At 39.6% G+C, this 15690-nt stretch overlaps 1 protein-coding gene across 4 annotated transcripts in view; it reads left to right on the top strand.

The window, feature by feature from the left end:
* The window catches only part of ppp6r3 (protein phosphatase 6, regulatory subunit 3), an 81077-nt gene that overhangs the window by 35527 nt on the left and 29860 nt on the right, over positions 1-15690 (top strand). For 2 of the 4 annotated variants that reach the window (XM_084364644.1, XM_084364645.1), the window contains exons 11-16: positions 5341-5490; positions 5793-5857; positions 8308-8423; positions 9859-9944; positions 11995-12081; positions 12974-13071. In XM_084364644.1, coding sequence (XP_084220770.1) covers positions 5341-5490; positions 5793-5857; positions 8308-8423; positions 9859-9944; positions 11995-12081; positions 12974-13071 — 602 coding nt within the window. The remainder of the gene's footprint in view (positions 1-5340; positions 5491-5792; positions 5858-8307; positions 8424-9858; positions 9945-11994; positions 12082-12973; positions 13072-15690) is intronic. The other 2 variants (XM_084364646.1, XM_084364647.1) reach the window with 2 other exon arrangements.

Here is a 15690-nt window from a genome sequence, read left to right as displayed (position 1 = left end):
GATGGGAGTTTCCCCTTGCTCAAATTTGCACTCTCTCTCTCTCGGACCCTCCATCCAATCCCCTCGCTCACTCACCTGCTCCTGGTCCCGTCCCAACCCACTTCTGCATTTGAAACTACAAGCGGGCAAGAGGTTTGTTTGGCCCTGAGCAGTTCAGGTATGGAGGGAAAACAGAGCGACAGTAGCAAGCAGCCTCTGCTTGCCCCACTGGCAAAGGCTGAAAGAAAGCGCAAGTCTGTCACTGAAAAGGCAGAGACAAAGCGGAGATGCAACACAAATAGGGCTCAAACCCGAGTAAATATTGGGTCATTGTTTGAACGGTGGCAAAAGCTCTGTGAAGATCTGGACCTGAAAAGTGATGCTTATAAAGCGGAGTTTTTGTTGAACAGGTAATCTTTCGTCTTTATTGTGGATGTTGTCACACAGATAACTTTTATGCTGATGCTGGCTTATGACTGTGAAAGCTGCCGTTAGTTTTTTTCTGTGTTATTAGACAGCGTCGAAACAATTTCTGTCTCTGCAATATTGTCAACACTTGTTTACTTGTTCGATGGAGACGTTAGCCTCTATGTTAGCATTGTAAGCTAAAATTGCTATCAAGTTTACACCAAATCAGCCTATTGAATGAAGCAGCAAGTAATGCAAGTAAGATGAATGAATGGATGAATGAAACCCCTCTGCTTCGTGTTGGGGTTTCATCCATCCTGTCAGGATTTATTTCTACATAACAACCTCTTGCCCGGTCACTACTCAACTGTTTTGCTAACCCTCCTCCCGGTCTTGTCCATTTGTTTTCAATGAAGCCTTTGCTAAATCAATATGATGGATTATCATATACGCGTTACGATGTGTGTATTTGTGTGGTCTTACCTGTCATAAACAAGAGATTACGGTTTATGGGGCATGTTTGTGTCGCGGTCGTGGGAGGCTCCGAGGGGAGGGCGATACGAGCTCGGAGGGGAGGGATTAAGGGGCACAGAGGGGAGGGGTGTGTGTGTGGGGGGGATGCTTTTTTCAAATCTTCCTCAGAACGTAGACTAGGGATCGACCAATATGGATTTTTCAGGGCCGATACAGATTATTAATAACCAAGCGAAACCGATAGCCGATATGTAGAACCGATATTTATTTGCAGTAAAAATGAAAATTTTGGTGTCAAAATTTAGAGAAACACACCTGGGATTAGAATGAATTAGAATTAGTATACTGTTTGTTTACACTGACAAAATGGCCTTAACTTTTTGTAAAATAACATGAACACATAATCTTAATTGAAATGCCTTTTAATTATATTAAAACAAAGTGCAGGGGCCTTCTGGCAGCATTTCTTAACATTTAATTAATGATGTCTTATGTTCTCTCCCTCTCAGGTAGGCTACATCTGATCCAGCCTGATTAAGAGCAAACCAATAAAGAAGGTGGCCGGAAACCTTGGCTCACTACATTCATTTTATAGATATAATAGTTACTTTTCAGATAAAAATGTTGCATAAAACAGCATAATGAGTAAATAAAGACACAACTTTCAGTGCTCACCAGAGTTTTTCACCTATAGTTCCTTATTTATTATTATATTTATTTATTTATTTAGAGAAATGAAGTCATATTCGGAATCTCATAACATTAAATGTACACTCTTGTGCTTAGAACTGTATGTCATATTACATAAATAAGAATAAGGCACTTGGCAATTGTAAATGCAGACAATAAAGGCTACTTTACACACGTCGGTTGTAGACGTGACGGTAAATTTATTGATTGAAAAAAACTCGACGTGTGCTCTCTGCTTGACTCATTGAAATGGCCCATCATTTCCCTGGACTTTACGAGTGACCGGCAAAAAGTCGAATATTTAACATCTATTACACACATATGTGTGTGTGTGTGTGTGTGTGTGTATATATATATATATATATATATATATATATATATATATATATATATATATACATATATGTGTGTTAGTGTTTATATGTGTATATGTGTATATATATATAAAATGCTGTAAACTAAGAATGCTTAAAAAATGGAAGTGTTAATAGTTTATTTTCATCAATTAACTAAATGCAGTGAATGAACAAGAGAAATCTAAATCAAATCAATATTTGGTGTGACCAGCCTTTGCCTTCAAAACAGCATCAATTCTTCTAGGTACACCTGCACACAGTTTTTGAAGGAACTCGGCTGGTTGGTTGTTGTTGTGGATGTAGGCTTCCTCAAATCCTTCTGTCTCTTCATGTAATCCCAGACAGATCAGGGCTCTGTGGGGGCCATACCATCACTTCCAGGACTTCCGGTTCTTCTTAAGAAGATAGTTCTTAATGACATTGGCTGTATGTTTGGGGTCATTGTCCTGCTGCAGAATACATTTGGGGCCAATCATACGCCTCCCTGATGGTATTGCATGATGGATAAATATCTGCCTGTATTTCTCAGCATTGAGGACACCTTTAATCCTGACCAAATCTCCAACTCCATTTGCAGAAATGCAGCCCCAAACTTGCAAGGAACCTCCACCATGCTTCACTGTTGCCTGCAGACACTCATTATTGTACTGCTCTCCAGCCCTTCGGCGAACAAACTGCCTTCTGCTACAGCCAAATATTTCGAATTTTGACTCATCAGTCCAGAACACCTGCTGCCATTTTTCTGCACCCCAGTTCCTATGTTTTCATGCATAATTGAGTAGCTTGGCCTTGTTTCCATGTCGGAGGTATGGCTTTTTGGCTGCAACACTCCCATGAAGACCACTTCTGGCCAGACTTCTCCGGACAGTAGATGGGTGCACCTGGGTCCCACTGGTTTCTGCCAGTTCTGGGCTGATGGCACTGCTGGACATCTTCTGATTTCGAAGGGAAACAAGCTTGATGTGTTTTTCATCTGCTGCACCACTGCATCTACGATCCTCACCGTCACCCGTTTCTTTGTGCTTCTTCAAAGGAGCTTGAACAGCACATTTTGAAATCTTTGTCTGGGAGAGACCTTGCTGATGCAGTATAACTACCTTGTGTCTTGTTGCTGTGCTCAGTCTTGCCACGGTGTTTGACCTGTGACATCAAACTGTCTTCCACAACCTCACCTTTGTAGCAGAGCTTGGCTGTTCCTCACCCAGTTTAAAGCCTTCTACACAGCTGTTTCTGTTTCAGTTAATGACTGTGTTTTTCAACCTACATGTGAAATTGATGATCATTTGATTTTGATATAATAGATATAATTGGTTGATCATACACCTGACTATAATCCTACAAAATCCCTGACTTTGTGCAAGTGTACCCATAAGAATTATTGCTGGTTTGAAGGCAAAGGGTAGTAACACCAAATATTGATTTGATTTAGATTTTTCTTTTGTTTGCTCACTTTACATTTTGTTAAATGATAAAAATAAACAATTATTATTTATATTTTTGAAAGCATTCTTAGTTCACAGCATTTTTTCACACCTGCCTAAAGCTTTTGCACAGTTTTGTATATGTAAACCTAACCTTATATATGTTATAGCTGCTCCAAAAAATTAAGGTAACACTTAAATAACGCATCAGATCTTGATGAGTGAATTTTTTAAGTTGAAAATCTTAACTGATGTGCATTGTATAATTTGTTGAGAACAAAATGATGTAACAGCCAGGAAACCAAAATCACCTCATTGAGGGCTGGATACAAAATCGCTCTGAAAATCAAAGTAAATAATTGAAATCATAGGCTGATCCAACTTGCATGAATTTTATCGCGGCAACTCATAATGTGACTTAGTAGTGTGTATGGTCCCCACGTGCTTGTATTGTCTGGGAATGCTCCTGATGAGTCGGAGGATGTTGTGCTTGGGGATCTCCTCCCAGACCTGGATCAGGGCATAAGTGAGCTTCTGGACAGTCTGTGGTGGTACTTGGCGCCGTCAGATGCACCAGTACATAACGTCCCATAGGTGCGCAATCGGATTTAGGTCAGGGGAACGAGAGGGCCAGTCAATGCTTTCATCATCCAGTAGGGCTGAACGATTTTAGGGAAAGATCTAATTGCGATTTTTCTGGCAGATATTGCGATTTCCATTTGATTCACGATTTCCTTCAAATCAAGCTTCAGTGCTATATTCACAATGTACAGTAACATTTAAACATGAAATGCTATTACTCTAATGCAAGGATGAAAACTAAAGTTAAAAATTGCTTCCAAATGTATTTATTAACGGATATTATATATTAGATATTTATATACGGAGTTACACTGGCAAAAGATGCTGTAATTGTAGTCTGTTTGCTACAGTGGGCCTGAGTATCATTTTCACCGGACTTTTCACCTGACTTTTTCGCCATGCACTCGTCATGCAAATGCCTGTGGTGATTTTTCAAGTGCCGGTATAAATTGGTTGTGTTTCCGCTGGTTGTTGCAACTTTAGCGCGACAGGTTTTGCACAGTACCTGTTTCTGGTGCCAGTCTGCAGCCTCAAACCCGAAATACTCCCAAATGACCGACGTGTTGTTTTTCTTGGGGACTAAATCCCCTAACTCCGCTTCTGGTCCTGAAGCCATTTCAGAATACATTAAGGAGCAGGTTAATACTGATTGGTTAGCGTGACCTGTCCACGAGTAGCATGCTGCTTCTGATTGGTGAGCTTGGCAGGATGGTAGGGAGACCGCATGTTAGTGTAAAATAGTTGACACAACAGATCCTGGGTCAGTCAGGAGCGCTGCAAAAACCGCAGCTTTGGCGATCACATGATCGCGTTGTCTGAAATTGCACAGATCAGAAAACGATAAATCGTTCAGCCCTATCATCCAGGGACTGCCTACACACTCTGGCTGTTTGAGGCCGGGCATTGTCCTGCACCAGGAGGAACCCCGAGCCCACTGCGTCCTGTAGGAGCTGGACTACCTGTGCAACCTGATTGGGCTGCAGGTACCGCCTCATGCTACCAGTAGTGACGAGGACACTTGCAGAACACAAAACTAGAGAAGAATCAGTCGGGAAGGATAAGGAGAGAGCAATTGTCTGTGGCCACCACGTGCAAAACCATTCCCTTTTTGGGGATTGTCTTGCTTTTGCCTCTCCATTGCACCTGTTGTTGCTTTAATTTGCACTAACATTGAATGAATTGGTTCACAATTACTTTTGCTTCAAAAATGGACAGATTGATATCCCTGTAGTTTAACTAACTTGGTGTTATGCTGTGGTGATTAAGTGAACATTTAATTTTTTTTGAGTAGCACACACACACACACACACACACACACTCACACTCAAGGGGCCATGTTCATGCGAGTGGAGGTTTATTCATTTCTTCATTTGATCATTTCTTTTGTTCTCTCTCCTCTTTTCCCTGTTTTCCCTTCTTGTTTTGTACAGGATATGTATTTCAAATACATCTGGAACAACTTCCTCCACATCCAAGTGGAGATCTGCACAGCCATGATTTTGGCTATGCCCCCTGCCCCCACTGACATTCAGCCAGACACGGAGCAAGAACATGCAAGAGAGAGCATCCTCATCAAACATGTAAGATAAGATTACTAGAGGAAAAAGTAAAGCAAACTAAAGCTGTCTTTACATAGGTTAAAAATACTAACTGAAGCAAAGTGTGTTGTTGAGATAAGAATCTAGATTCTTATGTGAAGATTCTCTCTATCTATGTTGTTTTTTTACCCACCCTTCCATCAAACTGGCAATTAGTAAAGGCTTATCAATAATATGGTGTGGAATTTATTGTTTGTGTCGGTGCAGACACAGAAGCAGTATGCACTCTATCACAGGCACACGGAATTAGCTGTATTTAATTGCCTTGTATCTGTCTCCACCAGCTGTTTCAAAAGTGCCAGTTTATACAGAGAATCGTAGAGGCCTGGAGCTCCAATGAGAGAGAACAGTGAGTATTCTGCTCTGCTGTAAATGAGATCATAAGTAACTTTGTCAAGAGTGTAACAATTTGATTGATAGATAGATAGATAGATAGATAGATAACTTTATTAAATAGGTCATGTTATGCTTATTTCCAGGTTAATACTTTAGTTTGGGGGTCCTTATAGACTAGGTTTACATACTTTAATTTTCAAAAAAATATTTTTCTCATATGGTGCCATTGCTGCAGCATCCCTTTTCACACTGTCTTGAATGCTCGGTTTTAGTTAGGAGCAGTGTTTTCTGTGGGATAGAGTAAATCCCTTCGGCTTGGACTTTGGGCTTTTTATCTTTGCACAAAAATGCTACTTAACACAATAAAAGAAAGGCAAAAACTTAAAAAGCATAATATGACCTCTTTAATCCGTAAGGGAAATTATTAATGTGTGTCCATTTGCTGCAGTAGAATTCAACCTTGATTCCAAAACATTGGAACGCTGTGTAAAACCTAAAACAAAAATGGAATGCAATTTAAATTGAATACAGTAGAAAGACAAGATAAGTAATTTTCTATCTAGCAAACTGTTTTTTGTAAATATACACTAATTCTGGATTTGTTGCTCATAATACATTCCAAAGACATCCCTGCGTGATAAATGGGTTTTGCTTTACATTTTAGTCACACGTTGAATTTGTAGATGCAGCGACAAACTATCTTTACTGACAATTATTGATTATAGTATTCCTGAGCCCATGTAGTAATATGCTTTACACAATCACGTTGGTTCATCACAAGGTCACTGACATTCACTGTTGGTATTCAGCCTTGCCCCACTATGCAGAGATTTCTCCAGATTCACGGAATCTTTAATGATGTTATGGATTCTTTTGGTGAAATCCATAACTTCCTGGCAAAGTTGCGTTGAGAAATGTTTTTATACCTCTGTGCCAGCTACAGCTGTGGCCAGAGGTATTACATTTTTAGGTTGTCTGTCAGTCTATATATCCCATTCTTATCAAGTCAAGTGAATTTTATTCATATAGCGACAATTCACAAGAAACGTTATCTCATTACACTTGTTTAGGCCAGAAACTATAAAACCAGAGACAGAAAAGCCCATTTGTGGGACTCCAAGACTGAACGTTGCTGATGAGTGCCTTTATCACCCTGTGCATTGTAAGCTTGTTGTAAGCTGTGAAGGCAACGCGCTGTTAACAGAGTGTTAAGTAAGCTACCTAGCTAATGTTAATCATACCCACGTTCATCTCTTTTTGTCTTGCTGCACATATGCTCTGGTGTTAAAATTGATGTAAAACCAACTTCATTGGAATGTGTTGCTGGCATCAAATTCAGAAGATCCAAGATTCATGATCTGTTTTTATGCAATACAAGATTACATACACACACAAATACAATGAAAACTATGCAGACAAGTCTGAACTATTCATGGTGGATGAGTTCAGGAGTCTCAGTCTGAGGAAAGAAGCTGCTCTGTAGTCTGGTGGTATGGCAGCAGATACTTCTGTATCTTTTGTCAGATGGCAGCAGGGTGAACAGACTGTGGCTGGGTGGGTGTTGTCTTTTAGTATCCTTTGGGCTCTGTGCAGACATCTCATTTCACCGATGTCACTGATGCTCTGTAGAAGGTACCAGTGATGTTCTGGGCGGTTTTAATCACCCACTGTGGAGCCTTCCTGTCCTAGGCTGTGATGAACCATCCCATTCGAGATGTTTCCAATCAGGATGCTTTCTGTTACTCCTCTGTAGAAGTTGACAAGAGAACATTGAGTTGATAGTGAGTGTGTATTAAAACAGAAGAATAAAGTTTATCAGTTTGAACATAAATATCTTGTCTTTTTGTCATTTTCAAAGTGCAAATGAAATCTCTAGAAGGACTACATTGCGGTCACATGACTTCAACGTCACCACCGCTAAGCGTCTTACTACACAATTACTATACAGGTTTTCTATGAACTGATCAATGTACAAGTTGTAAAGTTAGAGTTGGACGGACTAGTGAGTAGATGAGTCTCTGTGTTCGGCATTTTGACGTTTAGTGTCTGTGACAACTTCTGTAGTCTCATTTAGACACTTGTTAGCAACCGCTGTTTTTAAGATGCATATTTATAAATGAACTGTGGGACATTTAATGATGTGTTTTATGTTCTACAATGTACATGTCTTAAGGCCTGTGGTAACCACAGACCTTATTTCAGGCCTTTAACTGAAAATCTATTTTAAAAAAAAAACTTATGGACTCAGAGAACTCGCAGCTGATTTACGTTTTACACAGCTTACAACTATTTGGGATACAGGGTTGTAGAGAAGATGAAACAAAACCAAAAGCCCTTTGCTCATTTACTATGAGCACTACTGTTCATAGTTAAGATTAGAAGAGCGACCAGTTCTTGGCTTTAGTCACCGAAGTAATAAGTCATTATTGAATGTCATCATAATTTTATTGTTGTTTGTTTTAGGGCGGAAGGTGGTCGGCGAAGAGGCTACATGGGTCACCTCACCCGAATAGCCAACTCTATAGTTCATAACTGTGACAAAGGCCCTAATGGACCGCAAATACAACAGCTCATCTCTGGTAAGGTCCAAGTTGTAAAGTTGTTATGTTGGTAGCAGTATGTGGGAGGAAATCTTCCAGTGGCATTACTTAACTCTGTGCTCAGCCTCCTTTTGTTTTTCTCATAATTACTAGTGGCATCTAATACCGCTTTTTCCACCTAAATAAGCGGGTCTACACAGGTTTTTTAAAAGCAGGTCAACCCGCTTAAAATCGCCTATTGACCCCATTCTCACTTCCCACAGGCAAGGCAGCCCATCTATGATTTTTATCTGAAGCGTCATGTTTCGCGTCACAAATGTGCCAACAACAGTTGTAACAAAAGAGAAAACAACAGTAGACCCATTGTGAAAGAAGCGCCTGTAGAACGGTGGATTATTCTTTTAAGCATCACGAAATGACTCCACGAAATGACTCATTTTACTGTCATAATTTGAGCCATTCGGTCCAATTACATTTGGAAAGTCAAATAAAGCTGCATGACTAAATTATTTTATCCCCCTTCAAGTTAGCCGGGCACTAAACCGGAAGTTAGCTGGCTCGATTGGCATTCCAGGTATTTTCATTGCCAGGAAGACGAGCTTTTTTGACAATGAGCAGCTTTCATAGGAATCAAATCAAATCAAATCAAATCAAATTTTATTTGTATAGCCCAAATTCACAAATCACAGTTTGCCTCAGAGGGCTTTACAATCTGTACAGAGACGACACCCTCTGTCCTTCGACCCTCGATTCGAGTGAGGAAAAACTTGCCCCCAAAAAAAGGCCCTTTTAACAGGGAAAAAAATGCGGAAGAAACCTCAGGGAGAGCCACAGAGGAGGGATCCCTCTCCCAGGACGGACAGACGTGCAATAGATGTCGCATGTACAGAGCAGATCAACGAGATCACAATGTATACAATTATAAGCGATGGTTGACAGGAGTGAAAGTACATAAAGATGTATTACAGCAATAATAATGAAATGCACATGGAAATGTGATTACTAGTGATAACAGTAGTAGTGATTAATGGTAAGGATAGTATGTAGTAATGCATTACAATAATAGTAGTGGAACGTATGTAACAGATGTGACTAATGAACGGGACTCCACCTCCGACACTGTGTCCAGTGATAAAACTTCTTTGGATAGGTGCATCTCAAATCCCTTCTTTATTTACGCGCCACCACTAGATGTTGATAATGCGTCATCACTTTGTGCGGCGGAATTTAGCATGTTCCCCCGGGTCATACGTTTAGATCAAAGACAAGCCGAGGTGAAAAAACCCTGGGTCTACTGCAGAGTTAATTGACTTGCTTAAAGATTCCCATTGCACACCAAAAGCCTGATCTTAGCAGGTTTAAGTGGGATTTTTGACCAGTAGAAAAGGGCTAGACTTGAAAGAACCATACTTTCACAGATTTTTAAATGGTGAGTATATTAAAATCTGTTTGTGTGTCTGTGTGTGTGACACAGAGCTCCCAGCAGAGGACAGAGAGAAATGGGAGGCCTTTATATCTGGCCAGCTGGCTGACACAAACAAGAGAAACACTGTCGATCTGGTGAGTAACCACATCAACATTGGCAACAGTGTTTCCCACAGGATTTCATGAGACTATGGTGGGTGGACCTCCAACCCTCCACGGTCATGCTCTGAAAACTTTGCACATTTTTAAGTTAAATTCATCAATCTGGTGCACTTTAAGAGACTATATCATAAGTAACTTGAACATAAATGAGAAATTTTAGAAAATAATAAAATATAACACTGGGCTTTGGCTCTGCTGCCTGGTGATTAGTCATCACAATTCAGTATTCTTTACAGCTTTGGCTATACAATGTTAACATAAGCTTATAAACTATAATCAATCGTCAATGTCAATCCATTGCTTTCAATCTTGCATTAGTCCAGATTTGTAACTAAACCCTGACTGAGAGACAGATAATCATTGTCTTGTTTCAAAATTATGATTGTCAGCTTAACTATTACATTTTGTGCATGCACATATGAATGCGTGTACATGTGCGACACAGTTATCTTTTTAAGCTGCAGTTCATAAACACTGTTTCCAGTTAGCATTTAGAAAGGTAAGAAATAATGTGAGTTGTATTTCAATCTGTCGGGCACAAAATCATGTAGCTGACAAAACAAAACATAGACCAAGGAATACACTGACCAGCTAGATTAACCAGACAGACGAACAAAATTTAGAGAGAAGGACAGCAAACTAGCACATCATCTGTTATTTGAGACCACACTTTAACTGATAGCTGTTCATACAAGTCTTTCTCATGGTGTCAATAGCTCCTCTTCTTTGAAGTTGTAAACAGTGACACCAACTTTGAAACAAGGGGGTGGCGTGGTACTTTGCGGGGCCTCAGACCCCGTACACACGTAGCCGGGTATCTGCTAAAACGAATATATTTTTCTACGTTTGGACCTGTCATCCACATGAAAACGCATCATAAACGAATATTTAAAAGAACTCCGGGCAAAGTGAAGATTTGCGAATACTCCGTCTATGCATTTGCGTGTAGACAGAGATAACCGGAGTTTTGCGTTTTCGAACGTCACAATATGCGCCAAAACAACAACAAATCTGCTCTGACATCAAACGTGCAACCTTTGTTTACTGCAGAAGCATGGCTCCGAGTGCCTTGAAAACTGTGGTGGTGTTAATTATTGTGCAGGCGCTGTTTACCTCTTTGATTTTACAAGCCCAACTACTGCTCCAAGAGCACAGGCGACGGATAACATTGCGGTCGGTGATTTACCCCCTCATAACCACTCCACGTAGGCATGTTCCTCGCCGAATGCGAGGAATCGAGGTTTGGAATGCTTATGAATGTGATTGAAAACGCAGATGTTCGGTTATGTGTGGAAGGGTTTTTTTTCGAAAACGAGGTAGTGTGGATAAAATTTATTTTATAAACGGAGGGGGGGAAATATTCGGTCTTAAAAATACCCGGCTACGTGTGTACATAGCCTCAGACGCACGCACGCACGCACGCGCGCGCGTGTGTGTGTGTCTGTACAGCAGGGGGCGGGGGGGCTTGACTGACTGGGAGTGAAAGATGCTTTGCTGAAGTGATGGCGCAAAAGAGATTTTCAGTGCTATTATGAAAAGTAAAAAATATTTTTGGATTGATATGAGACTATTAGCACGGCAAATTAGCCTCTACCGCTGGAATCTGGTTAAATAATGGGAAATACTGAACAGTGATGTTGAGGTTTGATAGTTGTTTCGTTGTACATGTTGGGTGTGCAATTCAGTGATTTGTTCAGTGAGACATTTTTTATCATAGTGGTTCTGTATTCAAGTACATTGGATTTGAGATGAAATGTTGACTGAATCAAAAGTTGTGTGTTGTCTCCCTAGATCAAGAGTTCTGAGTATGGATCCAACTCAACAGTCCAAGCTTAATTACTCAAGGACTGTACAGCACATTTTCTGAAAGATTTTGACAAGAATGCACTGCAGCATAGAACAACCAATTATCAACAACAACTTATTTTATTACACCATGTTAGGACAGCCATGCCTGTTGAGTAATTGTTAGAATTTAAGCTCAAAGGCCAACCGTTTTTGTGATAATTATTTTTTTCTCTAGGTGAATACACACCACATCCATTCTTCCAGTGATGATGAGGTGGACTTTAAAGACAGTGGCTTTCACCAGGACTCCTCTCTACAACAAGTAAGAACTAAGCACACACACACACACACACACAGACACACACACAAATGCATACATGCACTGAAAACAGGCCCATAGCCTAACAGATCTCCAACAAATTAGACTCTCTATATCAGTCTTAAACACAATCTCTGTTGCTTTGCCATGTGAGCTTTTCATTTTGAATATACATGGATATCTTTTGGAGAAAAATCCTCTGAAAAGCGTAAGTGTGAAACAGTTACTTTTTCTGTAGCCCTCCAAAAATAACTCAATCATGATTATTCATAAATGGCTTCATGTGTTGTTTTTCTCTAAATTACAAAACGTACCAATGAAACATGATTTAGATTTTGCATCCCAAACAAAATGGTGACACATGAATTTAATTTGTGATTAAACAAAATCACCACTCTTGAATACAGATGTATTTTTCTGGAGCCCTTCTCATTAGTGTTGAGGTGTAATGTGACACATGCATTGCATATCCTCAAAAGTTGAATTATTTTTCAACTGTGTTCACCTTAGTTCAAATGCTACATGTGTCTGTGAACAGGCCTTTGATCTTCAAACATTTTTTGACTATGGGTCATGCACAGTAACCATCCACAGGAACTTCTCTCTGTCATGTTTTGAATTTATTTACTTCCTACTAATGTTATTTAGGAAACGTAACAGTTACTTCAAATAAATTAGAATTTACAGATGTGTTATTAACTAATGTTAAAGCACTTTGGCATCTGACTGTAAAGTGCATGTTTGTGGTAGCTATTAACCTGTCTAGCCTAAATGTTATACAGTCTTTGTTTTTACATTTTAGTATATGCATTTGCTATTTTCTGTACTGCAAGTAATGACCAGCTTTGTGTAGAGCCAAGACTATATCATTATCGTTGGTCCTGGGTTTTGCCAGGCCTTTTCTGATTATCAGATGCAACAAATGACGTCCAATTTTATTGAGCAGTTCGGCTTCAATGACGAAGAGTTTGCTGATCAGGACGATGTTGTGGAGTGAGTACTCATCCTGCATGATTAAACTTGCTGTTTTTATTACTGTGTACACTGAAGGGATAGGGCACTGAAAACATTATAAAGCTGGTGGGGGGTTGTTCTACATCAAATCATTAAATAATAGCATATTTATTTGCATATCACTTAACAGAAAAAGCATATTGTGTTTCCTATTCCAAGCTTGCCAACTAATGTCGTGCAACTTAATTTTGATAAATCTTATGTTGTTATGACTGGACACCTTATATTTATAATTTTCTACAGAAATAAATCTATTGCAGTAATTCTAACTGTTTTGCTCAGGCTAATAACTAATAACATTACTTCCGAGAAATGCCTTTTGTCCGTTTTGATTTGACTGTCATAATAAATACGAAATATGGCTTGGAGAGAAGAAACCGTATCCAGCTTTTGTGCTGAGTGTCCTGTCCCTTTGTACATTCCTGAAGGCGAGTTGATTTTGGGGGTATATTCTTCTGCAAAGGTTGTGCCTGTGGGAGATAGCTGGTAGTTAATCAATGACATAAAATGTCTTCTTCAATTAAACATTATTTGTGGTGTGCATTAGGAGTCTTTTTCATTTTATGTAGATATTGGGTTATCAAACTATGTGAAATGAGAAATCTCTTGTGTAACAAAGATAATTGGGCTGGATGAAATGGGCAATACACCAATACAAATGTTCGAAATACAAAAACATTTCCTGACGTCCTAAATTCACTGTCAGTTCTCCATGATACTGTTTGATGTCGATTTCTTTAAAGGAAATGTAAGGGTGAAAGTCTCCATGACAAAAACTTGTGAGATTGCATTGAGTAAAGTATAGAACTATTGTATTGGTGAACCTGATAATGCTCGCATTGTAGTTAAGACTAAGATCTAGGGGTGTCACAATTCTCCAAATCCTCGATTCGATTTAATTTCCGATTTTAAGGTCATGATTTGATTCTTGACCTTTTTCTTTTTTTTTTTTAGCACAGATGGCAATGCCATTTTTAATTCTTATTTCAAAAGATGCTATACATGGTGTCATGAGTGATATAATCTCCATTATTCATTTGCAATGTACCACACTAAAGCCTTATTGTCAAATGAAAATAATTTATTAACAATATAAATATAACAACAACTTGTTTCACCAGACAATTGGAAACTGTAAACAAAAGAAGTCATAGAGGGTACAAGCCATTGAATTACTATTTTTTGCAACTGTGGTGTGCACTTCACTGCAGATGTCATTCAAGTGTGTGTGTTTAGATATACAGTACTGTGCAAAAGTTTTAGGCAGGTGTGAAAAAATGCTGTAAACTAAATGAAAAATCTAAGTCAAATCAATATTTGGTGTTACTACCCTTTGCCTTCAAACCAGCAACAATTCTTATGGGTACACTTGCACAAAGTCAGGGATTTTGTAGGATTATAGTCAGGTGTATGATCAACCAATTATACCAAACAGGTGCTAATGATTATCAATTTCACAGGTAGGTTGAAACACAGTCATTAACTGAAACAGAAACAGCTGTGTAGGATGCTTAAAATTGGGTGAGAAACAGCCAAACTCTGCTACCAAGGTGAGGTTGTGGAAGACAGTTTGATGTCACAGGTCAAACACCATGGCAAGACTGAGCACAGCAACAAGACACAAGGTAGTTATTCTGCATCAGCAAGGTCTCTCCCAGACAAAGATTTCAAAGCTGACTGGGGTTTCAAGATGTGCTGTTCAAGCTCTTTTGAAGAAGCAAAAAGAAACAGGCAACGTTGAGGATCGTAAATGCAGTGGTTGGCCAAGGAAACTTAGTGCAGCAGATGACAAACACATCAAGCTTATTTCCCTTCGAAATCGGAAGATGTCCAGCAGTGACATCAGCCCAGAACTGGCAGAAACCAGTGAGACCCAGGTGCGCCCATCTACTGTCCGGAGAAGTCTGGCCAGAAGTGGTCTTCATGGGAGTGTTGCAGCCAGACTCAACTATGCACGAAAACATAGGAACTGGGGTGCAGAAAAATGGCAGCAGGTGTTCTGGACTGATGAGTCAAAATATGAAATATTTGGCTGTAGCAGAAGGCAGTTTGTTCGCCGAAGGGCTGTAGAGCGGTACAATAATGAGTGCCTGCAGGCAACAGTGAAGCATGGTGGAGGTTCCTTGCAAGTTTGGGGCTGCATTTCTGCAAATGGAGTTGGCGATTTGGTCAGGATTAATGGTGTCCTCAATGCTGAGAAATACAGGCAGATACTCAGTAGGTGATTTGTTAATTTTTAACAGGGGGGATGGCCCAATGGGAGCACCACCCTGCCCTGACACACCTACTGTATGTACACCTCCCAAAGGACATTGTTGCAGGACGCTTTAACCATAACTAACATTTCTAATTCTACAATTCCATTTGATCCAGTTATCTTCCTTCTCTCCCTACTATAATTGTCTTTTTATAACTGTATTAAAGTAATGAGTAAATACACTTTTAAGTTGTATGCAGTGGACTGAGTTTATTCAGGCAGGGTTTTCTCATGTTTCTCACAGTACACTACAAGCAGGGTCATTTTAAGTTACATGACCCCTTTGAATTTTTTACCATCTAAATTCCTTGAAGGACACACAATGAACATGAACAACATGT

The sequence above is a fragment of the Pagrus pagrus genome (genome assembly GCF_965226575.1).
Source record: "Pagrus pagrus genome assembly, chromosome: 10".
Lineage (NCBI taxonomy): Eukaryota > Metazoa > Chordata > Actinopteri > Spariformes > Sparidae > Pagrus > Pagrus pagrus.
The sequence above is the reverse complement of the archived record's forward strand: the minus strand, read 5'-3'. Positions and strand labels throughout refer to the sequence as shown.